The sequence below is a fragment of the Amblyomma mixtum genome, chromosome 2 (genome assembly GCF_055824585.1).
Source record: "Amblyomma mixtum isolate Tamu chromosome 2, ASM5582458v1, whole genome shotgun sequence".
NCBI classification, from domain to species: domain Eukaryota; kingdom Metazoa; phylum Arthropoda; class Arachnida; order Ixodida; family Ixodidae; genus Amblyomma; species Amblyomma mixtum.
In genome coordinates, this window is record NC_143013.1 from 147811298 (window position 1) to 147838919 (window position 27622).

The 27622-nt window shown below is 48.0% G+C and overlaps 1 protein-coding gene across 2 annotated transcripts in view; it reads left to right on the plus strand.

The window, feature by feature from the left end:
- Positions 1 to 5374: 5374 nt before the first annotated feature.
- Positions 5375 to 27622, plus strand: part of LOC149361210 (uncharacterized) — a 117551-nt gene continuing 95303 nt past the window's right edge. For both annotated transcript variants that reach the window (XM_089572624.1, XM_089572625.1), the window contains exons 1-3: positions 5375 to 5507; positions 22419 to 22603; positions 24949 to 25199. In XM_089572624.1, coding sequence (XP_089428750.1) covers positions 5423 to 5507; positions 22419 to 22603; positions 24949 to 25199 — 521 coding nt within the window. In that variant the 5' untranslated portion in view covers positions 5375 to 5422. The remainder of the gene's footprint in view (positions 5508 to 22418; positions 22604 to 24948; positions 25200 to 27622) is intronic.

Below are 27622 nucleotides of genomic sequence, written 5' to 3' on the forward strand. Positions count from 1 at the left end.
GGGAAGGTGGTTCCAATCTGCTGATGTATGTGGAATGAACGACTGCAAACAAGCTTTTGTTTCGTGCGACGTTATACTGACTTTGTGAACGTGATCTACCCGTGGAGAGATGAAAGCCGGAGGAGATATCATTTCATCGCGTAGATTGGGACAGTTGTGAAATATTTTACGAAATAAACATAACCGTGAAAATTTTCGACGGGAGGCTAAAGGCGGGAGGTTGAGCGTATTTTTCATGGAGGTGACACTGCAGTGCGATTGAAGTTAAGTAAGATGAAACGGGCGGCGTTATTTTGTACAAGCTCGAGTGCATTAATTGAATTTGCGTAGCTGGTGTACCCAATTGCAGATGCGTATTCTAGTTTACTACGGACAAGGGTTTTATATAACATGATCTTTAGGGAGGTAGGTAAATTGGAGAAATTCCGACGTTGGTAGCCTAGCATGCTGTTAGCGTTGATAATTATGGCGTTAATATGGAGCGACCAATTTAGAGAGGAAGCTATATGAACTCCGAGCTAGCGATATTACGTGACGGCCTCGAGTATGGTATTATTTAGATAATATGCACCTGTAATAGATGATGTGCGGGAGACACGTAAAACTTTGCATTTAGAAGAATTAAGTTTCATTAACCAAAAGTTGCACCATGCTTATATAGAAGATAGATCATTCTGTAGAGCGTACACGTCGTTAGTGTCGTTAATTTCGCGAAAAATTACGCAGTCATCAGCGAATAAGTGTATGTTCGAGGATACGCAAGTAGGTAGGTCGTTAATATAAATAAGAAATAAAAGAGGGCCTAAAACGGATCCTTGTGGCACTCCAGAATGGACGAGGGTTGATGGAGAGGTGGCATTGTTAGCAGTTACGAATTGAGTGCGGTTGCAAAGGAAATATTGGAGCCAGGAAAAAAGCCTCGGATCAAGGTTTAGTAAGCTTAGCCTAAAAAGTAGCAATTTGTGGCATACCTTTTCGAAGGCTTTTGCGAAATTGAGAAAGACGCAGTCAGCTATTGAGCGGCGATCGAGGATGCGATTAATTTATGCGTGAATGATGCTAACTGAGTTTGCAAGACAGTCGCTTACGAAAACGGTGCTGCATGTCTGTAAAAAATGAATTTGATTCCAGGAAGTTCGCGATACATGTGTATAATATGTGCTCCAATACTTTACATGGGATGCTTGTCAAAGATATGGGACGGTAATTAAGGGGTGAATTCTTGTTACCTGATTTATGGATTGGGACCACCTTCCCAACCGTCCAGTCGGCAGGCAGAGCACCGGTGTCGAGGGACTGTTGAAATATCTTACAAAGCAGCAGTGAACAGTCGTTTGAGAACACTTGAGAAATTTCGCGTTGATTAAGTCAGTACCTGGACTGGAGCATGGTTTAAGGGAATCAACAATCTTCTCAATACCACAAGCTTCGATGCAAATGGGATCCATAGTTATGTAGTTGATTAAGTCAGTACCTGGACTGGAGCATGGTTTAAGGGAATCAACAATCTTCTCAATACCACAAGCTTCGATGCAAATGGGATCCATAGTTATGTAGTTGTAAGTCTGCGCTCGTGGAAAAATGGCGTTAGTACAATGAACAAATTTATTACAGAATGTGGAGTTCAATACCGCTGGGCTTTCTGCATCTGGGATGGCAAGGCCATTCTCGTCTAATAAGTTAATAGTATCACTGTTACTGGGGTTGACAATGCGCCAGAACTTTTTAGGATCAGAGGAAAGAATGCTAGGAAGTGTGTTGTGAAGAAAATTATTTTTGGTGCTTTTAAGTGCAGTTACGTAAATGTCGTTAGCTTCGCGGTACGCCGCCCATCTTGCTTCACTGACAGACCTTTTCGCAACTCGGTAAAAACGCTTTTTTCGATTGGATAATCGTTAAAGATAGGAGTTGTACGACGGGGCTCTCGAGTGATAACAGATTGTCCGTAACGGTATGTATGTATCTGTTAGTTCTTTAACCTTGGTAACGAATAGATTCTGGTTAGTATCAAAAGAGCGGTCATCAAACCCGTTGCAATAATAATCAAGAAAGTCGGCGAGTTTCCTATTAATGGCCTGAAAATCAGCTTTTTTATAGTCGCGGATGTGTTTAGAAATCTTCTCGGCTGGGGGAGTAACGATGCAAATGTAAAATGAGAGCGATTGATGGTCGCTGAGACCAGGTAAGTAAGTGATTTCTGAGGCCATATCGGGATGGGTAGTCAGTATTAAGTCCAAGGTGTTTGCAGTGGTATTAGTAATTCTTGTCGGTTGAGAGACTAGTTGGGAAAAGGAAAAAGTGGAACACAGGTGTACGAAATCAGTGCTTAAACTAAAAAAGGGTCCTGAACTGGGATATCAAAAGACCAAGGTATGTTAGAAAGACTGAAGTCGCCAAGTAAGAAAACAGGCGCCAGGGGGTGGCGTGTGCAAACAGCATTTATAGCATCGTGCAGGTCATCGACGAAGTTAGCAGAGTGACTGGGAGGACAGTAGCATACCCCGAAAATAATTTTTGAGTGTCCAAGTTCCACGCATGCCCAAACAATCTCGAGATCTGTTGTGATGTTAATAGCGTAAGACCGGAGTGTTTTACAAATGGCAAGTAATACGCCACCACCCTGACGTGACGTGCGGTCGCAGCGATAAAAAGTGTATCGGAATGAGTTGTGGAAAATTTCGGTGTTACGAATGTTAGAATGAAGCCATGTTTCAGTTAGTGCAATAATACCTGCGTTACACGTGTCGGCTACGGAATGAAATGCATCACGCTTGTTTACGATACTTCTTACGTTAGCGAAAAGAACAGATGTGCGTGGTGACGGCAACAACTGCCCACGTCCGCTCTCATGATGCTACGGGGCGTTGTCAGTGTTTTGGGCATTTGATGAAGGCGACCGCGGTGTGTCCTCTTCGGATACTTCGGTGGGAAATTCCTTTATCAGTTTGACGTTGTTTGTCGAGCTGTCGTACATGTAGCACTTATTGCTAACGTAGAGTTTGTTGTGACGAAGCTGGAACTTTGGTGACTGAGGCACGCTTTTAGCGAAATCAGTAAGTTGCTGGCGCGCGTTGCGGGTCGCGGTCCAGAAATCCTCCGATACGGAAATGTTATTAGTTTTAAGTGTAGCTCGAGATGCTAGTATTCTGCCACGGTCTTTAAATGAGCTGAACCGGATAACTACAGGCCGGCATTTCTCAAGTGAAAACGCACCTGTCCTGTGGGCGCACTCAGTGACCGGTTGATCAAAGTCATTGCCGAAGGAAGTTGAAAATGCGGTTATAACTTTTTGTTCGGTTTGTTCCCAGGTTTCACGTGCGTCGGGTATACCGCGTAAGATTAAATTGTTCCGCCGTGAGCGGTCTTCAAGGTCATCTATACGAGCCTGTAATTGATACTGCCGAGAAGTCACCTGCTCGACAGTATCTTGAGTTGAGGTGACGTCGACTTCTAGGGTCTCCAGAATTTTGCATTTGTTTTCAATCAGTTCCAAACGGTTGAACACCTCAAGCACCTTAGTTTTGAGGACTACCTGACTTGATTTGATTGAGTTAACGTCTGCGCTTAGTTTACTTTGGCCAGTCGTGAGTTCGGTCGTTTTTTTGTCAATATCTTTAAGTAACTTAATTATCTCGCTCATTTGCTGAGAATCGCGTTCTGGTTCAATAGAAGCAGAGGTGGCACGTGTGTTGTGATCAGGACCAGGGTTGGACAAGACGTCGCCGCAGCATAGCAACAGATATGCAGAGTAAAAGCAGTCGCGGGCAACAGCACAAATCACCCTTGGGCAAGGGAGCGAAAAAAAAATGGCTGAGGCTTAGCTAAGGTTAAGCCTTGTCAGATGCGAAGCATATTGATGGCTAGGCTTGGTAATACATGGCTTTCCTTGGTTGAATACTTGGTCATTTTAATACAACCCCTAGAAGCCTTCGTCGTGGGGGAAGACAACGGCATGGCTACAGCGGAACGCCGACTAACCCCGAGACGCGCGTTGGGTGAGCGCCTGGATTGCCACGGAAGCCGCGTCCGCGTGCCCGGTAGAGCGAGCGTTTCACCTACACCGAGTGTGAACGCGCGTGCGAAATGCGCGGGAATGCCGCTCGAGGACATTCCGGCGTCTGTGCGATGGCATCGTTCTCCCTCTCCCAGCGCGTGACGGCGATCTGTCGTGATGTCATCGTGTCACGTGGTTGGTCGCGTACAGCTCCGAGCGAAGGCGCGAGTTGGGAGACCTGTTTCTCATCTGTCATGACGCCATCGTGTCACGTGGTGTGACGTCATCGTGTCACGTGGTTGGACGCGTACAGCCACGGTGACGGCGTGGGGCATAGCTCTAGCAATATGCTTCGCATAATAAGGAATCTGTTATCGTTTTTCTTAGCGAAAAGAGAGTGCCGGTTGCACACCATGCTGGCACGCCATGCTGGCGCAATGGCTGCTCCCTTGCCCACTGAAGATGGTGACGGGCTGCAGGCCTTTAAGTGCTCAGGCTGCTGCAGTGTCGCTGTGGTAGCGAAAAGCCTGATAGCTGGTACGATGACAGGAGATTGTTCCACGGTGTAGGCGCGTGCGTGGTAACAGCGATCGGTCGCATCGGCATCGGGTAGACAGCCAGCTTCATGAAGAGTGACTGCTTGAAGGAAATGGTGAGCGCTAAAAAACATGGAAAAGGGACGAGTACACAGTACGAAGAGTGACTGGCTGCGAAGAAAGCAGGCAACACGTCTCCAGGGACAGGAACGCCTGGGGTGCGAAGAACAGATGCGTGTTAGTCATGCTGGCGCAATGGCTGCTCTCTTGCCCACTCAACTCGTTCGGAGTGTATGCCCACTCATCTCGTTACTCGTTCGGAGCGTATGAAACATGCAAACTAGTGAGCACGAACCCGCCCGTATACTCTTATATTGTCGGAGATTTAGTGGCTGCATGAAGAAATAAGTCTCAAACTCATCATTACTGTGCAGATTTCCCAGGTGCCTGCCCGCACAGTCATCTAAGGCACTCGTGGGCTAGCAGCGCAGTGCTAGTCGCTTTAGGAAGTTAAACCCCATAAAACCAAACCAAAAAGCTACTTGACGAGTGACCGCTATGTATAAGGACGTTTCTGTATGATGTTGACGTTGCAACCCTGCCTGTAGATTTAATCACATGAATGTGTGGAGCGTGCACGTGCCATATCGGGGTCCAAAGTACGATTATGAAGGAGTGTAGAGCAGAGATTGTAGCCTGGCTACGCCGAATGGGACCCGGATTCGATTGCACACCGCGGCGTGCTCCTGTATCTGCTCTTCTTAAGAATCAAGAAAAAACATCTTCGGTGGTACGTTCCAATCTATCACAATGCTATCTTATCCTTTTGCGTCAAACACTAGGTGAGGATAGCAGAAACAAGGCCGCAGAGAGACTTCGTTGCCCGTGCGCTATGGCGGCTCGCGCTCTCGCAGCCGCTCTGTGGACAGTTCTTACCGAAACCTACAATCGAGGAATCGGAATATGGCTAGAAAACGGTAGGTGCATTCCCTTTTTTCTGCGCACGATACTCCCTTTCTTTGTTCAAGGTTAGGGAAGAAAGCATTAAAGACAAACGCTCAGCTGAGCTTTTTGTTTATAGTAGCCAAGCAACCATAAGTGAAATACGGATAATGTCGACCCTTTTTCGTCGGAGGTATCCGCATCTGTTGCGCCAGTCTTACGAAAAGTGGTAATATAAAGTTTGCTGACGGACGTGAACTGTTCTTTGTGACCTTTAACTCCGCCAAGGAGCGTCTGCCAATGACCCCTGAAAATGCAATGAGCCGCGTTCCTGAGTTGACAGGAAAACAAAGCAGTATTGATTTCTGGAGTTAAATTTTTAGACTTTTGCAAGCTCAGTTTCCGTAAAATGTAGCTATGCTTCGCATGATTTAGGCGCGCGCAATGAGCCTGCCCCTTCGGCAGCGAGCAAACCCTCGGCAGTTCGCGCTTTCCAACAAAGAGATATTGGTCACCATATGTCGAGAGTAAGATGTAGTTTACCCTGTTAAAATGTGTTCTATCTACTCCAGTGAGAGCCGATTATACGGCTTAAAAATTCAATAGATTTATCTTGCGACTGGCAAAATACTTTTCCCATTTCTTTTGCCTTTTGTCGTTTTCGTCGAAATATTGAATTGATCGCTGCTGTCATCAATCATTCTGTACTGCGCAGTCAGAGCCGATTATACGGCTTAAAAATTCAACAGATTTTTCTTGCGAGTGGCAAAATACTTTTCCCATTTTTTTTGCCTTTCGTCGTTTTCGTCGAAATATTGAATTGATCGCTGCGGTCATCACACGTTCACCATAGAGCCGCATTGTGAACCGCCTGGAATAAATCTAATGTCTCATTTGCATTTCAGTCAAGTCTCATTGATTAGCACCATAGATATAGCGGTGCATATGCATCAAGGGAAAAACAATATAACCACAGAGAAATGTTTTGCAACCATATTAGATGGTTCTGCAAAGCCTTTCAGATAACGGCAAAAATCGCCCTTTAGCTTCATATTATTTATTGCAGGGCTGGTACCATGCCACACATATTAAATTCATGATACCAGCCCCACGCCGGCCATTACATCTGCCCGACATTTTACCAGTGCGAGAGCACTATTCCGATAGGTAAACCCCGAGCAAGATCTTGCGATGTTTGTGCGTTTGTGTCAGGTGAAATAAATCAATATAAACAAATAAACATCTGCTAGTGGGATTTGAACCCACGGCAGCACGAACTGATTAGCATCGCTGGTCACAGCGTGAGAGTACTAGGATATATCGCCGCTTTTGAAGCGAAAAGCTTCACTAGGCTAGTCAACGCCGGATCTGCCGTGCGCAATGATCAATTTTAGCCACAGCTGCGCATGCGCCAGTTCGCCGCGTGACGTCACCGGAGAGGCGCAGCCGCGCTCGGCGGCGGTTCTGCTGGTCGAGCTTCGCCGTCGTTCGCGCGCTCTGCGCGTGTATACCGAGTGCCATCGGCGCGCGCTCGGCTTCTTCGTATGAAGCTACTTGCAGCGGCGTGTTACTACGCATTTACTACGCATTTACTACGCAGTTACTACGCATGCGGAAGGAGGGCTATATGACGCGCTTGCCTACACCACTATCGTGGGGCTGCCAGTGCATTGTGCGCGAACTGCGACAGCCATGACGTCAAACTAAGCATAACTGCAGCTTTTCGCTTGTATATCCAGGCTTAACCAGAGCTAAGCCAGTGCCAATTTTTTTTAACATGGTATTTATTACACTGAAGCCATATTGATGTTGCGGGGTCGCAGCGGAGCACCAGAGTAAGATGACCAGCGTGGCAGGCTTCTAGTTCCGAACAGCCCGTGCCGGGCGTGCGCTCCTAACACGCGCTGTCCATCTTTATTTTCTTCTAGCGCGCGCTGGTACCGCCGATCTCAGCGCCTGCGCTTTATAGCGTCGCCGGGCGCTATAGGGCCCGCCGCCTAGACGGAACGGCGAAATGTACGCGCCGACGAGGCAGAGATGGAGTAGCCACGGCGGCAAGCAGGTGTGCAGGTAGGTAAGCAACATCTGAGGGGAGCTCCTAGGGAGGTGTCTCGAGGTACGCGGGTTTGAGTCGATCGAGGGAGACGACCTCTTCACGACCATCGAGCAGGATAGTCGCTGATTTTGTCGTCCTGTTGAGGACGCGGTACGGGCCATCGTATGAGGGGGTAAGAGGAGCCTTTACAGCGTCTCGCCCGAGAAAAACATGCGTTGAGGAAGCAAGGTCTGGGTGCACAAAGACTTGATGGGGAGTTGAGCGAGGCGGCACAGGGCGCAGATGCTGGAGAGAGTCGTGTAGGCGTTGAAGGTATTGCAGGGGTTGGTACGAGGGAGCCGAAGGTACGAACAAGTCTCCGGGAAGCCGCAGGGAGGTACCGAAGACGAGTTCGGCCGCCGAACAGCCAAGGTCACGACGCAGGACGGCGCGTAGGCCTAGGAGCACCATAGGGAGGTGGTCTACCCAGTGCTCGCGATACAGGCGCGCAGTAAGGGCAGCCTTGAGCTGGCGATGGAGCCGCTCGACCATGCCGTTGGCATAGGGATGGTATGATGTGGTGCGGCGGTGTTTAGTGCCGAGCAGCCAAGTGAGCGAAGTGAAGAGGTCGCATTCGAACTGGCGGCCGCGATCCGTGGTAACAATGCCGGGGCAGCCGAAGCGGGAAACCCACGTCGAAACGAAGGCTCTGGCAACTGTTTCCGCAGTAATGTCCGGAATGGGCACGGCTTCAGGCCAACGGGTGAAGCGGTCGACCATCGTCAGAATATACTTGTAGCCCTGAGAGGGGGGAAGCGGTCCGACCAGGTCAAGATGAATATGGTCAAAGCGTGATCCAGGCGGCAGGAAAGACTGATGGGGAGTCTTGGTATGGCGTGTCACTTTGGCGGACTGGCAAGCAAGGCAGGAGTGGGCCCACTGGCGAACGTCGGTGTTAATGTTCGGCCAGATGTACCGCTGGGTAACGAGGCGCTGCGTGGCTCAAAAGGTAGGATGGCAGATGTCGTGAAAGGAATGGAAAATGGCACGACGAAAGGCCTCCGGGATGAACGGTCGCGGTAGAGCCGATGGTATGTCGCACCAGAGTGATCCGGGCACAAACGGATGAGGAACGAGCTGCAGACGGAGTGCTCGGGGGTAGTCACGCAGGGCCTGCAGCTCAGGGTCTTCAAGCTGTGCCCGGGCCAGGGACGGCCAGTCCACAGCAGGTGGAGACACGCCGATGGTGGAAATGCGTGAAAGTGCATCAGCTGCCTCGTTGTCGGTGCCTTTGATATGTCGAATATCGGTTGTGAACTCCGATATGTAGGCCAGCTGACGAAGTTCACGGGCGACGTACATCGAAGAGTTCGTACGAAACACATACACCAGAGGCTTAATTATGGTCCGTGAGAACGTAAAAAGGCTGGCCCTCCAAGAAGTGGCGATAGTGCTGGATCGTGGAGTAGATAGCAAGCAACTCACGGCCAAATACGCTGTAGCGAGTCTCAGCAGGCTGGAGCTTTCGAGAGAAGAAACCCAGTGGGTGCCACTCGGAGTCAATCTTCTGCTGGAGAACCGCGCCAATGGCCACGCTGGAAGCCTCCACCATGATGCGAGTGGGCGCGGAAGTCCTAGGGTGGATGAGGACGACTGAATCGGCGAGGGCTTGTTTTGCAGCTGTGACAGCGGTCTGAGCTTCGGGAGACCAGGAAATCGCAGAGGATGAGGACTTCGTGGAGAGGAGAAGGTCAGTCAAGGGGTGAAGAAGTTCGGCGCAGTGTGGGATAAAGCGCCGTGAAAAATTCACTAGGCCCAGGAACTCACGGAGCTTTTGTAGGGTAGTTGGTGCAGGGAAGTCCTTAACGGCCAGGACGTGACAAGGCAATGGACGAATTCCCAGCGCCGAGATGTGGTAGCCCAAGAACTCGAACTCAGAAGAGCCTAAAGCACATTTCTGGGCATTGACGACCAAGCCAAACCCTTGGAGGCGTTGAAAGAGTTCCCGGAGGTGACGCTCGTGGTCCTGTGGAGTACGACTCGCGACGAGGATGTCATCAATGTAGGCGGATACTACCGGGAGACCACTCGTCACTTCAGCAATGAATCTTTGGAAAGTTTGAGCTGCGTTGCGTAGCCCAAAAGGCATGCGCACGTATTCAAACAGTCCGAAGGGTGTAGTGGTGGCCGTCTTCGGAATATCGGCCGGCTCAACAGGAATTTGGTAGTACGCCTTGACAAGGTCCACTTTACTAAAGATCTTGCAGCCATCCAGATGTCCAGTGAAGTCTTGGATGTGTGGAAGAGGATAGCTGTCGTGGACCGTGTGAACGTTGAGAGCCCGGTAGTCGCCGCACGGACGCCAGTCACCCGGATCTTTCTTGGGCACCAGATGGAGTGGTGAGGCCCAACTACTGGATGAAGGGCGAATAATACCCAACTGGAGCATGTGGTCGAATTCCCGTTTTGCAATAGCCAGACGCTCACCGTAGAGGCGGCGCGGGCGAGCTGCGACAGGTGGACCATGCGTGACAATGTGGTGGGTTATACCGTGCTTGGGTGGCTGATGGAGATTACAAGGCTTTGTGACCTCGGGAAAGTCTGCGAGGACTGGCATGACGGAAGCATGACGGAAGCAGAGTTCGGATGCCAGTGGAAGGGACAGCTGATATAACGCCAGTGATGGAAAGGCGCGTCTTGCTGTCGAGGAGACGATGGTGACGCATGCTGACGTCCAGATCAAAATGCGTCAGGAAGTCGGAACCGGGGATGGGTTGATGTACATCGGCGACGATGAAGACCCATCGAAACGTGCGCCGCAGGCCAATGTCCAGAGTGAGGGATCAGAGACCATGCGTTGCGATGGAGGTTGAGTTGGCCGCACGAAGAGTAGGTCCATGTGACTTGGAAGCACGGTCTGCCTTGGAGGACGGCAGTACGCTGACTTCGGCACCAGTGTCGATGAGGAAGCGCAGGCCAGAACTGCGATCCATCACGACGAAAAGGCGGCCGGGTTGAAGAGCGAGGTCACACGCCGCCGTCAGTGATCTCGCTGCGCGTTTCCCGACCAGTTGCATGGTGGAGTGCAGTGGCGAGCGTGGTGCTGGAAAGTTCGGTGATACCAACAGAGACGCGGACTGCGAGGACTGGACGTGTGCGGACCACTCGGCGAAGACGAACGGCGGCGAGGTGTTGAGGACAAACCGTGCGGGGCATGAGGACGTCCGAAGGGCATCGATAGAAGCGGCCAGCTGATCGATCCGAGCCTCTAACCGTGAAATGACGGAGGTCTCCGGTGGAGAAGAGAGGGCAGCGACGGAAGAAGTCGTGTCGTGGACTCGATGAGCGAGCTGGGTGAGGCGGTCAAGGGTCAAGTCGCCCGCAGCAGCCAAGACGAGGCGGGTGGACTGCGGCAAGCGTTGCAGGAAGAGGTGCCGCAGCAGTGCGCCGTTCGAGTCTGGATTGCTTTCGCCCAGGAGCTGCCGCATGCTGTTGAGCAGCTGAGAGGGGCGGCGGGCTCCAAGCTCTTCGTAGGTGAGCAGATGCTGGAGGCGCACACTCTCTGACGCCGTGGTGCGGTCCAAAATGCCCTGCTTTAGTCGTTGGTACGGGGTATCGCCCAAGGGTGCAGCGATGATGTCCGCTACCTCTAGAGCCACCTCAGGAGGTAGGTTGGAAAGTAAATGATGAAACCGAGATGCCTCCGAGGTGACGTGGTGCAGATGGAAGATGGCTTCTACTTGGGCGAACCAGATCTGCGGACACTTGGAACAGAATATTGGTAGGCGGAGCTGGAGAACTGCGACGTTCCGTGGGCGCAAGGTAGCGCCAGGCGGAAGGTCGCCTGAGGGCGGTAGGTTGCTGGGGTCGGTCATGTCTTAGGCCGGAGTCACCACTGTTGAGGATTTGCGGGGTCGCAGCGGAGCACCAGAGTAAGATGACCAGCGTGGCAGGCTTCTAGTTCCGAACTGCCCGTGCCGGGCGTGCGCTCCCAGCACGCGCTGTCCATCTTTATTTTCCTCTAGCGCGCACTGGTACCGCCGATCTCAGCGCCTGCGCTTTATAGCGTCGCCGGGCGCTATAATGTAAATGAACTATGCACACACCATAAAGAAAACAGTCGCAAATCAAACAATGCATAATACGACACATCAAAACAACCAAGCACGAGAAAAGACGAGACACAGGCCAGGTCACTATTACATCATAATACTACACACCTAAGCAACGACGCGCTCGAAAGAAAGCAATGAAGTGCGCAACACCAGGAGTGTTTGCCACTCAAGCTGAAATTCAGTCTCGGCATACAATTCCTTTAGACAAACATTCATTCTGCTGAAGTGGTCTGTTGCACAGAGAATTTGTTCACAATGCCGGTTCATCATCCGCGTTTCCCAGGGGCTGTGTAGTCCAATCAGAAAGAACATCTCTAAAGGCTCAGCAAGAAATGGCAGTGCAGTGAGATATCGCACAGACTGCGTTGTCAAAGTTATTCTGTTTTCAATGTTCGTTCCAAGATATCCCATAAGTGCATTGCATTTTAGTAATTAATGAAATAATGCTCAATCATTTCTGGACAATCACAAAGGCGACAATTTACCGTTGGCATAAAAACGTGCTTTTTGTCTAACCTTGTCTTAACAGCCAATGTCTCGCTATGTAGCTTAGATAAAAATCTCTTTGTACACGGCGAGAGAGGCATTTTACGTACTCTTTTTAGTACGTCATCTCCCGTTAAACCAAAATTCACATAACAGTACCTTGATGGAGGGAAGACCATACAGATTAAATTCTTGTAGAACCGTTTTTCGACACTAAAAATAGGAACTCAGGGGCCAAACAAAGAAGCAGGAAACAAACAGCCAAATACACCTCACGCAAGAGGCGGCACAAACGCGGACGGTCAGAAACATCACAAGACATACCGAGGTCCGGTAAAACAATAGTTAAATTAACTAACACGAATGCATGCACTATGGGGGTGTAGCCTGTAGAAAAAACACGAAACGCGAAAGTATGTGCCGGACGTAGAGGTGGATTAAACCAAAGCCGCGAGCACTGACAGGACGGAAAATGTTATCACGCTTTATAGAACCAAAAGAAGAATTCCTCACAAAAGTGGCGAAAACTCTGTGAATACTCTGGATAAAAAGTCTTTTGAAGTACATAATAAATTTTAGTGGTGAGAAAGAAGTTACATGCGGTCGCCCGTCCAAAAATTGAGATGCATGGGGTACAAAAGTCTGAAGAGCTGGCACGCGGTTTTTCCAGTAATGTGCACTATGCTCGTAAGCGCGTAGGCGCTCAAAGGGACGCCAAGGTGTTTAGGTGGCCTACATGTCCATTGCATATCAGAATATCCAGCAGGTGTCGATCCGCACATTTGAAACCAGAGATCGCAACTCTTAGAGCTATTAATCTGAGCTCTCGACACTGAATAGAAATCCTCCGTTAAACCAATGACCTCATCTTGCTTGGCTTATCAGCGCTGAAAAAAGCGAGGTAATCTGCACAATCAAATATATTCAGTTCGTGACCCATGATACGGAAACCGCTCTCGACTTTACTGTTCGACACATGTAAAGTGGCTGTTAGTATAGTGTGAACAGGAGCGGGTACATTGAGACAAATGACTGAATGCAGACTGGTAATGAGAGAAAACCATTTTTAGAATCAAGCACGTGGAACAGTTTCTGTAACAAAACCATATCAAAGGACAAAGAGTTAAACCCATAATTTATTAGAAAAAAAGAAATTAATGGAACTCTCGATCGAACGCCTTCGCCAGGTTAACCTGCAGCAGAGCTAGTTGTTGATGCGTGTCTCTGCAATACTGAAACACCGTGCACACAGCACGTAATTTCGATTGCATTGACCGTCCCCTAAAGCCACATGTTTGATGAGGCCTAATCAAAGTCGACATTGCAAGCTATAGCCAATTTGAGAAAATTGGACGAAAATCTTATAATGAACATTAGAAAGCGTTATCGGCCTGAAGCCATCTACAAATCGTAGTTTTTTCCTTATCATCAGTATTGCTTTTAAGACAATATGGCTTTTGGTAAATGAGGGCGCCAAAAATCCCACATCAATACTGGTCTCAAGAATTTGGAGCAGGACAGGGGATAAAATACTTTTAAATGTCTTGCGAAATTCCCCAGGAAGGCCGTCAGGTCCCGGGGTTTTCGAAAGTAGCAATCGATCAGTTGCATCTTCCATTTCAACCAAGGGCAAAAGACCATTTATTGCCACCCACTGATCTCAACCGTGCTCACAGTGGCAGCAAAAAGAGAGGTGTAGTGATTTGCAAACTCATTAACAATTGCATCTCTACTTGTAACCAGGACGCCACCGCATTACAGCTCAGAGACTAGATTGGTAGCCTCGTGGCGACGCTCATCAAGCAAAGCCTGTCCAGTTAACTCCTCAGAGTGCAAAGCACGATAGCTGCCGGATCGTACACGGGTTGCCCTAAAGCGTTCCGCATCGAACTTTTTAAGGTGACATGTAATAATTGCAGTTTTCTCATTGTACAATACTGGTCTCTCGCATTCAAGTTCGTGGAAATTATAAACGCTCTTAAGTAATCATTTCTCTTCACCGTGCTCAAAATAGGACCTCATGGAGCCGATCTCAATACCAAAACCAAGAACTTATTAAGTAAGCATCTCCCAAGCTACAAATAATGGGACTCTCGTGGTCAAGCACTATTCCAAACCTCTACTGACTCGCTGCATGACTGCTTCCTTGTTTAGCAACCAAGAATTAAGCGTCCATAGCATACATTGCGGCTGAAACTTGGGACGGCTACAGTCTCCAATCCGCGCAATGACCATGCCATGATCGGACGAAGGTAGGAAGAAACAGGCATTGCATCACAAGAAATGCGCCTTTTAAGGAGATCAGCGGAAACGCAAACGTGATCTAGACATGAATAAGAAGTCCCTCGAATTTAAGTGAAGTTGGATAATAATCCAGCATCAATTAAGTCTGTGCTTTCAGTGGTAGCTGATAAAATACCAGGACTCTTAACGGCGCTTTCGCTAAGCCCTGTACGGTTGCGTGCGTCGCATACGCAGTTAAAGTCGCCCATGAGTACCACATACCAATCACAGTCTGGAAGAGTTGCCATGCTCTGCAAGAAATGTCTGCCATGTTCTTCAAGAAACGATTCAACATGCAGCCGAAAATCACAACATATCCGGCGCCCTTCTGTGTCAACCAGATATATAAAGCCAGAAACAGAGTGACTCTTTTCGAAGAACACAAAGGAACCCGCCGAAATGCCCACCGCGTGCGGCACGCACTTTAATCTGTGAAGAAGGGCCGCAGGGCTGCTTCTGTATTCAATTCACTTTCTATCTTAGTTACTTGAACAGCCAAAATGTGCAGCCGACCGCCGAAAAACAATCAGCCCAACTGTACCTGCTTCTGTCTAGACTGGAACCCACAAATGTTGAGTTTTGCGCAGATCCACTGCTTGACGTTCGCCATGGTGACCAACTAGCAGCTAAGTCAAGCAACCGCGTCGACAGACGCCATTACGGAAGGTGAGACCTCCCTAGAGCTGGCACCCTTTCTCCTTAATCTACAGCGCCTAGATATCTTGCTTTTGGACTTTCGCCGGTGAGACTTGTGCTTAGAAGAGACGGTGTCCTCCCGGGAGGAGGCCGAACTTGGCGACACAGCACGCTTGGCAGCCACACTTTGATTTGGCAGATCCACACCACAGTTGCATCATGGAATGAACTGCCAGGCTGGCAGTCAGCTTCCTGTATCGCACATCCCGCAGTGGCATTCAGCAGTGCAGCGACTCGACGCCGCAGCCACACCTCCACCCTTCACTTCCTCTGGCTCACGCACAACGAAGGACCGCGCACGACGCGCACCAAGACTGTCATCCGAGACGCTTTGTATTTCCTGTGCTTGTTCTGCCGGGCATTGCAGATCAACATCTGCAGACAGCTGCACCCGTCTGTGAAGGCTCGGTACCCTCACGCTGCACCTCAGGAACGACTCCAGACACAGGGCTAGTAGTCGCTGGTTCAACAGGTGCAACGGCTGACATGCCGCCAGTAGCATCCAAAACATCTGTGGAATCCATCAAATGCTCCTGCAATGTCTCGTCTACGGCTTTGGTGCCACTGTGGTGTTTATCAGCGTACGACACGCCGCACTCCTTTGTAGTATGGCCAAAACGCCGACCAACACTGCACCGAGAAGTTCTGCACTGACGGCATATATGCCCAACCTTGTGGCAACGGAGACACAAGGACGGCCTTCCTGGAACTAATACTAGGCGCTGCGGACCGCAAGCTGTGAAAATATTAGGCACGTCGGTCCTTGGCAGTGGCGACATCAGCAAGAGTCAATGCAACGTCTCTATTCAAAGTGCGCATCCCCTCCATGTCTGAAACTCTCTAGTGCTTCACTGTAATGAAAGCAACCTTTCCGCAAGCTCTAACTGCGTCACGAATGTAAAAATCCTCCAGATGACCTTGGAGCCAAAGAAGCTTGAGCCTGAGTGTCTTCGTTTGCGGGTCAAGGACCAGACAGCGATAACTTTACACCTGTAACTCTCTGGAGGTCACGACCTTATCTTTCGCCAACGCTGTCTTACAGGTTACCATCCACACGTGGCACATTTACAACTGTCCAATGGAACTTATTTCATCTAGGTCTATGACGCCGCGTAAGGCACCTCGAATGTCCTGGGCATGATAAGGACGGCCAGCAAGCCCGACATGCAGAAAAAGGGACTTGTAAACCAGTTCACCAGCAGGCAGGCGGGCAAAACATTATCGCAATTATTACTGGCGGCAGGCGGCGCAAAAGTACCCCGGCTTCTGGCAGATTTATCATTTTCGGCGGAGAACAAAAACGCGACCGAAAAGAAAGTCGTCGTCGTCTTCCTCGCAATGAGCTATCCCCACAGCCGAACACGCCTCGTGCAAAAATGCAACACACTCTCGCGCTGTGCATTGCAGATCCTCTTCTTCATCGCCTAATTCAAATATAAACTAGTAATCATGCTCGAGCTGTGTGGCGGTAGTGATATAGCGGTGTGCACTGCATACGTTGGTGTGTGCGGCAGAAAGAAGGCACTAGAGCAATCTGCGTTGGCAGTGGCAACATTGGTGCAGAAACACGGATTTGGTGCATAGGCCACTGGCGTACATTGGGTAAATTGGCACTGACGATGAAAAAACTGAAGACGTGCGTAACTGGCTACCTGGGTCAATGAATATCTCAATCGCGCTTAGGGGTACGTAGCGGCGGTGTGCACGTGCTAAAATTTGTGCTTTCGCACAATATTTCATGCTTAGCAATGCCAGCCATATTTTAGCTTGGTTATGCAATTTCTATTGATGCTCCTAATAATGTTTCTTCAGTGAAACGCCTACTAGATAATCTGAAGGCATACAAGGCGCAAAGTTTATTATACAAAGGCTCAAAGTTTATTCAGCAAAGTTCTATTGTATCAGTCAGTGCACAAGTGGGATATTCCCGGTAGCATTTTCAGAAAAGCAGCAGTTTCATACCTAACAATTCTGGAAAAAAATTTTTTGAGCGCGAAATTATTTGTGAATGCAATTTTTTTCATCTAATGCAAGATTTCACTATAACAATCAATATACACGCCGATCACCCGACGGCACTTTTGTACTGTTTTTTTTTCTATTAACATTTTTGTTACCATGAAAAGCGTTCCAAATCTGCTTTCTATGACAGCCTTAACTGTTCGATCCAATCGATGGAAACACTTTTAAAGAAATATTTTGCGGTATGTCAGAAGAAAGGATCATTAACTTCAATATTTCCGTGAGAATGTCTCACAATTTCTTAGTTCTCATAACTTCCGTCCAAGAATAATGACATGATAAGCTGTTTGCAACTGAACCTCACTGTGATTTTATTACAAACTTCCTTAATAAACATATGAGGAGAGCTCACACTAAGCTAACTCACTCGTTACTTTAACCCTATAGAGTTAATGGGCCCACGCCTCAGAACAGTCGGCGTTGTAGTCTACATTGATGGACGTGAGCAAAAAAATCCACGAAAACATACCCCGAGAAGCAACCTAGGTTTCAGCTGGGCCACACAGCCACACGACGTTGTGATGTCGTGACAACATGCCCGCTGGACTGTGAACAAACTGCCCATTGTGGCTGGTGGCCGTTAAATGAATAATTGATCTCCAGAGGCTTCTCGGAAAGAACAATCTGGGTCTCACAATCCCCAACAGGGGGAGCACCTGCCATCGCAGGGCAGTGCAGCATCGCTTAACTGCTGCACCATTCCGCCAGGAGGGGTATGAGGACTCCCAGCGAGGTTTGAGTGCAAAGTCAAGAACGGCCGATTCCGCAATCGTGTCATACAATTCAAGCGGAGTTCATGGGTCACCGCCAGTTTTACTGTCTAGCATATCACACTTCTTAATAAGCAGTAGTATGTTAGCATACTTCCGCCATTATTGCACTCTTCTGTCGTGAGACAATTTCCTGCTTTACCCCCGCAGTAATATGGCCACTTTTTGTAATCTGTTCTGACTTTTTAATTTCCACCTGGTTCTTCCTGTTCCATTGATGGTAACTAGCAGTGGAGAAATATCGATGTATCATAAACAAATTTAATACAAACATTCAGTTCCAAATTTGGCTTCGAAAAGCGATTGCGGCTGCAGATTGTTTAAAAATAGCGCTGTTTCATCACAAGAGGCTGTAAATATCTGTCGTTTATGCATAGAGCCGTATTGTTTCACCATTGTTTTTGTTATAAAAATTTGGCCCAGCATCGAGATAGCGCTACAGCTCGCGTATAGAAAGAAAAAGCCTCTCCAGTATCTGCATTAAGTGAGGACATGCCTTCGTGGGCTATTTGAATAACTGAAAATGACGCTTTATCTTTGTACGGTATTGTGTTGGAAACAATGGGCAGATTAAAGCTAGCTCTGAAAAGGTGAATTTATTTTTCTTGCGATCCCTGCATGTTCCATGCGTTGATGCGTTGTCACCGTTAATGGTTAAGTGCGCTATTTGTTGGGCGCTTTAATTATACTAATATAAATATTACGGGTAAAATGACCAAAACCACTTGATTAAAGCTAAACCTTAGCAACTGCATAAGTGCGGACTGAGAAGATGACAGGTTAACGTCGTATAGCCGCATATATCTCGCATCTGATTTCTACATGTACACAATGAACGCAGCAGCAATGGCTTTGCAAAAGGCCTTGCTTATCTGCTTACCTCTCTTTACGTGTCTGGCCCGGGAACCAGCCCTAATGCAGCGTTTGATGGCACGTCATAGCTGCAGCTTCATGCCCATGCTGCGTAAAACTGTTCTGGCAACAATGTAGTAATGTCTTTATACAACACCGTAATGATGTTTGCAGCGCAGGCAAAAAACCAAAAATTACGACAGACTGGGCCCACAAACTAATATATGCAAAACGAACAAAGCGCGTAAAAACACAACAAAATAATGGGCAGAGCATGGGTGTTTTCTTAATTGAACCGCAGCTGCATCTGCAGCGACAATTCCAAATGCCCATAAAAAAGGATGTAACTAAAATAAAATATACACAGTTCAAGCATGTTCATGCGGTGGCTCAGTGGTTATGGTGCTCGGCTGCTGACCCGAAAGACGCGGGTTCGATCCCGGCCGCGGCGGTTTAATTTCTTTGGAGAAGGAATTCTAGAGGCCCGTGTACTGTGCGATGTCAGTGCACGTTAAAGAAACCCAGGTGGTCGAAATTTCCGGAGCCCTCCACTACGGCGTCTATCATAGCCTTAGTCACTTTGGGACGTTAAACCCCATAAACCAACCAACCAACCATACATCAATAAAAAGACATTCAATAATTAAAGTACTACTCCTACATGGAAAAGTGCGCAGAATCTTTGTCTTCAAGGCTCATGATTGAAATCCATCGGGAATAAACAACCTAACAAAGACAAAATGTGCAAAGCAGTTCAAAAGAATAACAAAAGCATGGCGACATTCAAGCCCTATACATATTTATTGTGCAATGAACTAGATTCTACACTTATAATAGTCCTTTAAAAAAATTTAGCGTTGGCACTCTAACCTTTAACATTTACTTCCCATAACTCATACAGCATTCCTTCCTTCACTATTATTCTTGGTAGCGCATCAGTACATGCAACGGTTTTTTGCAGTCAAGCCAAAAATTCCTGGAGTGCTTTCTTAAATTTCGAATTCTGAGTATATTCATATTTTTAAAACTTTCCTCATATACTCATTAACTGAAACCGGAACTTTTATTTCCTCAGCATCATTAGTTCTTACATTATTTCTGTGATTACGATTGGCATCGCAAAAATTCGTCAACTATTGTAGCTATCTTAGGAGAGTAGCAAACGACTTTGCATGGTTTGTGCTTAACTAAGTGCATCTGGTTTATGCAAATACTAATTCGCCAATTCGCTGTTTGCTCTCTCTGGTTAGACACACAGTTAAGCGTGCCATACGTCTTCGCTGTCTCACATTTCTCACTGGGCATCCAGAAAGCTCAATAGGTTCGATAATTTTGCCATTCTGCCTCTTCTCGGGTTCAAGTATATTTCATGAAAGCGTGTTCCTCTCTAAAGGTTTCTACATTCTTGGAAAACGTGGTATTTCTTTCAGCAACTTGACTAACACATATTTCCAGTGTGCATTCCGTGCTTATACCATGCCCGAATAGAGAAACGCGCAACAAAAGAAAGCAGCTGGAAACGGCGCTAAGGCAGTAAACGTTCATGAAACACTGAAAATTATATTAAGGAAAGAAACCGAGCCACGCAGCCACATAGCAAAGTGACAGGCGTGTTGGCATTAAAAAGCCCAACGTATAAGCCCTTAATCGCAATCGACGGGAATTAATACACTTGTCCAATGGTTTAGAGATATGGTGGGCCTCTATGTCTCCTAGTAAACTGGAGTAGTAGCATGTTTGAACTTAAGCACTGTGTATGTAAAAAGTGTATGTGTGGGACAAGAGGCTGTGCTGCACACATTGCAATTCGCAAAGAATCGAAGTTACTCGCTCCACACCTGGGAATTCTTATGTCATCTGAAATGAAATTACTCGTACTGGCCTGTCTGGGTTATTTAAGCGCGGCCACATGAAGTAGCTGCTTCATGTGCACTGGCCTGAGGGCATGAAACAATCTTCACAACACATTTCATTGACAATTTTTCTTGCATTGACTCTCCGTCCTTATCTCTTTCTCTCTCAGCAAGAATAAAGAGCGAGTTGGGCCATTCCTGCACGCCCCTGTGGACAAACATGTGCCAGTTTCACCCCTGCAGATAGGGCAACCTCGACGTCATATCACTTGCCAACCTTCTTGAGGCAGTCTGACGCGCGGCGAAGACATGGAGCAACAAGTTTTTCTTTTGCTTTATAAGTCCCTTGTCCTCTTCACAGTTAGCAAACCACACCATGTGTTCTGGACTGTGCACGCTTCATAGCCTCAATAACCGCATTTCAAAACAGAAACGAACCGTCATTAGACAGCTTCTTAAGACGCGACCTTGCGGTGCCGTTTGTCTGGGTTTTGTAATGCGCAGAGCTGCAATGCACCAGAGCGCTCACAGACACGATGCTAAATTTCAACCTGAGTGGTTTATTGTTCAAAACATGGCAAGGTCTTAACGTAGTTAAGCCAAGTAGACGATCGAAAACATGTTTTTTGAGTGGTTCATAGTTTTTGTTTGCAGGGTCGTCGGAACGTCTGGCGACGACATTAGACTCAGGTTAGGCTCTGATCCAGCATAACGGCTAAAACCGCAGACACAGGACAGAGGCAGGCGACAACGCAGGGTCTACCTCCGTCCTGTGTCTGTTGCGATTTCAGTTTCTGGTCTAAAACTTTACTTTCCTTACCCTCATCTCGGTTGGTCGATATCATATAGTGCCTGTCGGGTTTTAAAGCAAGCCTCGCCTTGTAAATCGCATCGTTCAACCCGTTTCCCCCTCTGTGGACTTGCGCCAGTGTGGCCGCGAAACCGCCTGCGTCACCCGTCTGAAGCCGTAATGCGACCGTATGTTCTTTCTTCCCCATAAGTTGTCAGGTTGGCTCCTTTTCATTATGGGCAACCGTAGCGCACCAACTGTCACGAGTTCTGCTAGCGGGACGCAACGACACTACGCTGCGCATGAAGATGAAGTTGTCCCACTCTTTGATGCTGGCTACGACTGAATACGCTGCAAGCGGTCTCTCCGAGGACACATAATGAACGCACTCCTACAACTGCAATATTAGTTCAATCGTTAATGCTTTTTCATGGATATACAATCTTCAATCCTCTTGTGCGAGAAGGTATTTACGGGTAGAAGATGGTTTCACTCAATAGATTTCGAAAGAAGTTTCAATAGAGTATTTCTTGCGAATGTAAATCCGTTTCAGTAAGCTGCTCGCCTGCATATTTATTTCGTACTTTCGCACTGATGTCGCATATCACATCAGTTCTGCAGTTTCGTTGCGCTTCATTCGTGCAGACGAGTACGTGGCATACAGCTTTGCCTCATTCACTTACACTCTGAGCAGAAAGGATTGAGAATGGTGTTCGCTACCCTCTAGCACGTTCCCTTTTATAAAAGGAGGATGCTAGACGATAGCTTACGCCTTTTACTTCCATATGGGCGTATTTGTGTTTAGACTGTAGTAACGTAATATTCCAGCTCTGAACCTGAAACTGATTATTGTGTGCACTTGGATTGCCTATTGGATTTGGAATGGATTGAATTGCCTATTCACTGAGCGATATTTAGAGCTCTCAGTTTTTGCGTAAAGCGATCGCTTGCTCCATTAGAGGTGATATCTCCAAATGTCTTTAAGTGTCGCTTCTTTCAGAGCGGGATTAGCATGCTAAGGAAGATATTTTTTTTGTAATGCAGGATTGGGGCACCTCCTGCGCTACCTTGTCGCCGTGTCCCGACTGACATACCTATTGCGGAAGAAGCATCGCCAATTCCAATACTTGCAGCCTCTGACTCATGACGACGTTGTGAACATTGGCGCGGTCTGCGCGCCTGCGGAGTGGGAAAGGGAATGCCCATGTCAAAATGAGCATTTGAAAAAGGCAAGCCCATCTTTTTTTCCTCTTCCTGCACAACTTTGACAGATTATAGGCGTTTGAAAAATTTAGAGACTAACAAAGCGAACTAACACATGCTGCGAATAATGCCTATACCTGAAACACTTAGGTAAATCTGCTGTGAAAAAAAAATCAATTTTTTTGCTGTGTTTTTCGACAAGAGCAGTTGAAATTCTGTGGAAACAAGAACTGATTCTGAGAATTACACATTCATTTACGACATACCCAGATATTCTGGGCAACCTCATTTTTGGAAGCAAAGTCGCACGAACAATGAATTGTCCGCAGATTTCCCTTGGGACACTAGTAACTTATTGCCATTAATTATACAAAAGGCATCCTTTTGGTTCCCTATCACAGTGTTATCTACATGGTGGAAGCACAGGGCAAATTTTAAAGCAAGATGTTAATACGCTTCGGAAGATTAGACCATTCCCATCAATATTGTAACGTGGCGGCCAGCCGAAGAATGAGGTGTGATGAACGATGGAAAAGAAATGATTTAATGGGCGCTGGCCTAGCGCGAGCGCTCCGTTCCGCGCCACTGCCAGCGTCGTCTTCTTCGTAACATTACCCAGGGCCACCGAGCGATCGTCCCGATCGTAAACAGCAGAAGACGTCGATGAAGGGATGGGCGAAACGGTGATGGGCTTCCAGGTTAGATAGTGGCAAGGTTGTGAAGTGCTGGCCGCCGCAGTGGATGAGATGATCGAAGAATGAGTCCCGGTCCACGAAGCATCCGGGCCGGAGGGTGCCAGGAGCTGACGGCCGAGGTCCTTGGACGCACCGGACGCCAGGGGCAGGGGGGAGGGCGGTGTCTTCACGTGTGGGTCTTGGGTCGGTCTTGGGTCGGTCTTGGATCATGAAGGTCACTGTCTTCAGTGCATCGTGTCCTGTGGTCCGGGCGGAGGACGGGGCTGGGGTGAGCGGCGAGGTCGGTTTAGGTCGGGCGGGCTGGGGCAGGCCGGCCGGCGCGGACCAGGTACTCACGGCCGACGTCCACGGCAGGCGCAGGACACCGAAGCTCTGGGACCAGGATGGCGATGAAGGGACCCCCGGACCTCCAACAAATGTTACGTGGCGGCCAGCCGAAGAATGAGGCGTGGTGAACGATGGACAAGAGATGATTTAACGGCTGCTGGCCTAGCGCGAGCGCTCCGTCCCGCGCCACTGCCAGCATCGTCTTCTTCGTAACAATATGTTCACAAGAGTAGCTCCCAATATTCCACAGCTCCTACACAATTAGAACTGATGTCGCAGAAGGCTGAACTTCTAAAACAGGGAGAGCACAGGTATATCTGGCTATGTGAGCGTTATTATAGGATTTATAGAATTACAGGGTTAATAAACTGAAGTTTTATTTCATAAGGAACGCTTTAAAAATCGAAATGACATCTACACGCCCTTTGCAGAAATATTTTGCGAAGGTTGCAAGACGTTCACATAATGCCAAAAGCACAAATGAATAACCGAAACTTGTTTTCTGCAAGCATGTGAAGCGCACCTGAAATACAGGTCCTGTGTAGCAACCTCTGTTCCAGCTCTTAACACGGGTAATCTTTTGGCGTGTCGCCAGAAGTTAGATTTTCTGTGCAGAACTTTTTTGGTTCCATAAAACACTCAGATTGCATGTTTTATGTCACTGTTTTGGACTCACTACCCGCACCGGCCTATTTTTTTCGATTACCCTTCCATGCATACAGCTCCGCGCGAACTTTTATATCTTTTTGTTGTCGGGGTTATATCAATGCTCTTAACAATTTCGTCACCTCAAACGTGAGTTCAACGTGTGGAAGTTTGTGCGAAGGTAGCAAATCTTTCGCATAATGCCAAAAGCACAAATAAATAACCGAAACTTTTTTTTTGCCAAGCCTGTGAAGCGCACCTGAAGTACAGGTCCTGTGTAGCAACCTCTGTTCCAGCTCTTAACACTGGTAATCTTCTGGCGTGTCGCCAGAAGTTCGTTCTTCTGTGTAGAACTTGTATTTGTTCCATAAAATGCTCAGCTTGCACGTTTTATATCACAGTTTTGGACTCACTACCCACACCAGCCGATTTTTTATATCTTATCGAACTTTTAAATCTTTTATATCTTTTATAACTTCTATATCGGACTTTTATATCTTTTTGTTATCGGCGTTACATCAACGCTCCTAACAATTTCGTGACCTTACACATGATTTGAACGTGCGGAAAGCCAGAGAACGTGATCCGGATAGCCTTGAGTCATATTTCCGGCCCCAGGTGGGTAGTGTGCGTAGTTTACATTTGTAGGCTTTTTAACACGTGGACGACAATATTCATCATCAGATTTTCGACTCCCAACACAGGTTGAAGACAGGGTGCTCTTTTGCGGAGTGAACACCGATGGAGACCGGGTGATCGCCAGCGTCCGTCGCTTCTCAGATCACGTGGCCGAGCTCTGGCTGGCGCTGTGCACCTCAGACGGAGCGCTCTACACATTGTCCCCATCTTTCACGCTGGACCGCAGTGCGGGCAGCAGCTTCTCGGCTGCTGGACTGCGGCTCCAGTGCTTATCTCCCAACCGCCGTTGGCGAATAGCCTACAATGGGCTGCTGAGGTAAGAAAAGAGAGTTTTTTTAACGCTGCTTCATCGAAGCTTTCATGCAGCCCTATAAACACGAAAGTTGCGCATAAAATGGTCCTTCATACCATATTCCCGAGTACGGAGTATTCTTTCACATATCGTAAAATATAAAGCTGTGTGGGTCGCGTGTGACTGATTTTGAACAACAGAAAAGCTCTGTCATGGTTCATTTTCAGATTGCCTCGAGCAGATTCAGAACCAAAATGATAGAACCATTACCACTGTTAAAAAACAAAAAGTGCGCAAGAAAAGGGCAAACCTCCGGCGCTTATAGACGCCGTTTTGACAGCAGGCCCTGCCGTCGCGTAGACGACAATGATAAAAGTCCTTTTGCCGAAACATTGGCTAAGCATACTGATGCTCCCCTGATCCTTGTTCGCTTTCAATGTTTTGACATATTGTGGTGTGTCATTGTGCGTGGTGTCATTTTGTTGTCACTGTTTCATTGTGTGTTGTCACCCTCCTGTCCTGTCCACGCCATATTACAACAATTATTATTGCAGCTGCTGAGCTCAACTCACTGGTACGAGACTTTGCGTTTTATTACTGAATATTGGCTTTATCGGTGCAGCGCATACGACGAGGGCGAGAAGAGACAAGACACAACGTGGAAATGTTAGCTTTGTGTCTGTGTCTCTTCTCGCCCACTTCGTATGCGCTGCACCGATAATGTTTAACCAGCATGCCCAAGCGTCCACCTTGTCTGAACATTGGCTGTTTAAATCCTTAGTAGCTTTCTCCAAATACTTACCCGAAGAACGACGGTTGCCCCTACCCTTCTTATCATGAAAGCGATCTTATAAAAATGCGGAAGTTTTTTGGATTCAAAGCTCATTGCCCTAGGCAATAGAATCAAATGCCTTCGACGCTCCTGTGAAAAATTTGGCCGCTGCCCGTAATTCAAAATTCTTTACCTTCCTGTGAACTTCTCATCGTCCCGTGGAGCGAAAATTCGCCATCGACATTCAATTTAATTTTAAGCCGTTCCTTAGAATTTTTCCAAATTTCCTTCCAATAGCATCTTAAAGATAAGTTGGCCGCAGTTGACAGGAAGTAGGCTTAACTGGAGAAATTAGAGGGAGGAGCTGCTTGGTACATAGCCAACTTTCTTCCCTACATAAGCCTTAACGCGTCTAACAAATATCACGTCAGAAAAGGAGCGCTGTACGAAGTAACACCAACGACGCCTCATCTTCAGTTTCGCGCCTCAGTTCGCCGCTCTGCTGTAGCCTTCAATTTTTACAAGCCGCAGCCGTGGTCCAGTGGTTATGGTGCACAGCTGCTCACGCGATAGACGCAGGTTCGATCCCAGCCGCGGCGGTTGCGTTTCGATGGAGGCGAAATGCTAGAAGCCAGTGTACTGTGGGAGGTCAGTGCACGTTAGAGAATCCAGAGAGTCGAAATTATCCGGAGCCCTCCACTCCGACGTCCCTCGTCGCCTGTGTCGCTTTGGGGCGTTAAAACCAATAATCCTTTTAGCAGTGGTGTGTGTGTGTGTCTTTGCGCTTGTTTGTTTGTTTGTTTGTTTGAAGCCTGCCCCCTCCGGATTAGTAACCAACCTCCAGTAACTGGACTTCTAGGCATCCACCGGAAAACATTCATATATCTGCGAGCTTTCACCTACAATCCACTCACACACATCCACCCACCCCTACCCTGCAGAAGCTCCAGCCATTGCCTAAACCCAGAAGTACTGCACCGACTCACCCGACTCCACACTCCAAAAGCATTCAAACTTTATATGCGTGTGCGGTCGTGCGAATTTTCGTGTGTTCGTGCGTGAGTGAAACCTCTACTCCCCAAAAAATCAATTCGTCGTACCATTTTTATTGAAGACGGTGCTGAAGTGCAGTCCCGCTGCTTTTTCTTAAAAGGCTATCAGATTCAGCAAAATAAGATGCAGGAAAATTCCAATCGGCTGTCGGCCTAAACTCAGTTTTGCAGATTGAATTTCCTTGGAAAAGAAATTCTAGAGGCCCGTGTACTGTGCGATGTCAGAAATTTCCGGAGCCCTCCACTACGGCGTCTCTCATAGCCTTAGTCGCTTTGGGACGTTGAACCCCATAAACCAAACCAAACCAAAAGTTTATATGCCTCTCAATCACGACGGCATTGGTTAATCCGCAAGACACCGCCCAGCGGCAATGCTGCTTGAACACTCATCACGCGGCCGTGCACGCTTGCTGTCCTTTGAGGCTCAGAGCAGAGGCCCCGCGTGGCTAGCCTGTTAATGATCGTTTGCCGGTTCATCACCGGAGCTGCCGGTGGTGTTGCAGCAAGATCACGTGACAAGGCCGCGCACACCTGACGCGTGCGTGGCTGCTTTGTGCGCTTTGCAGCTCAGTGCGGTGGTCGTCCAGGGCTTTCAATCGACCGACGGGTCAGCGGCAGTCCAT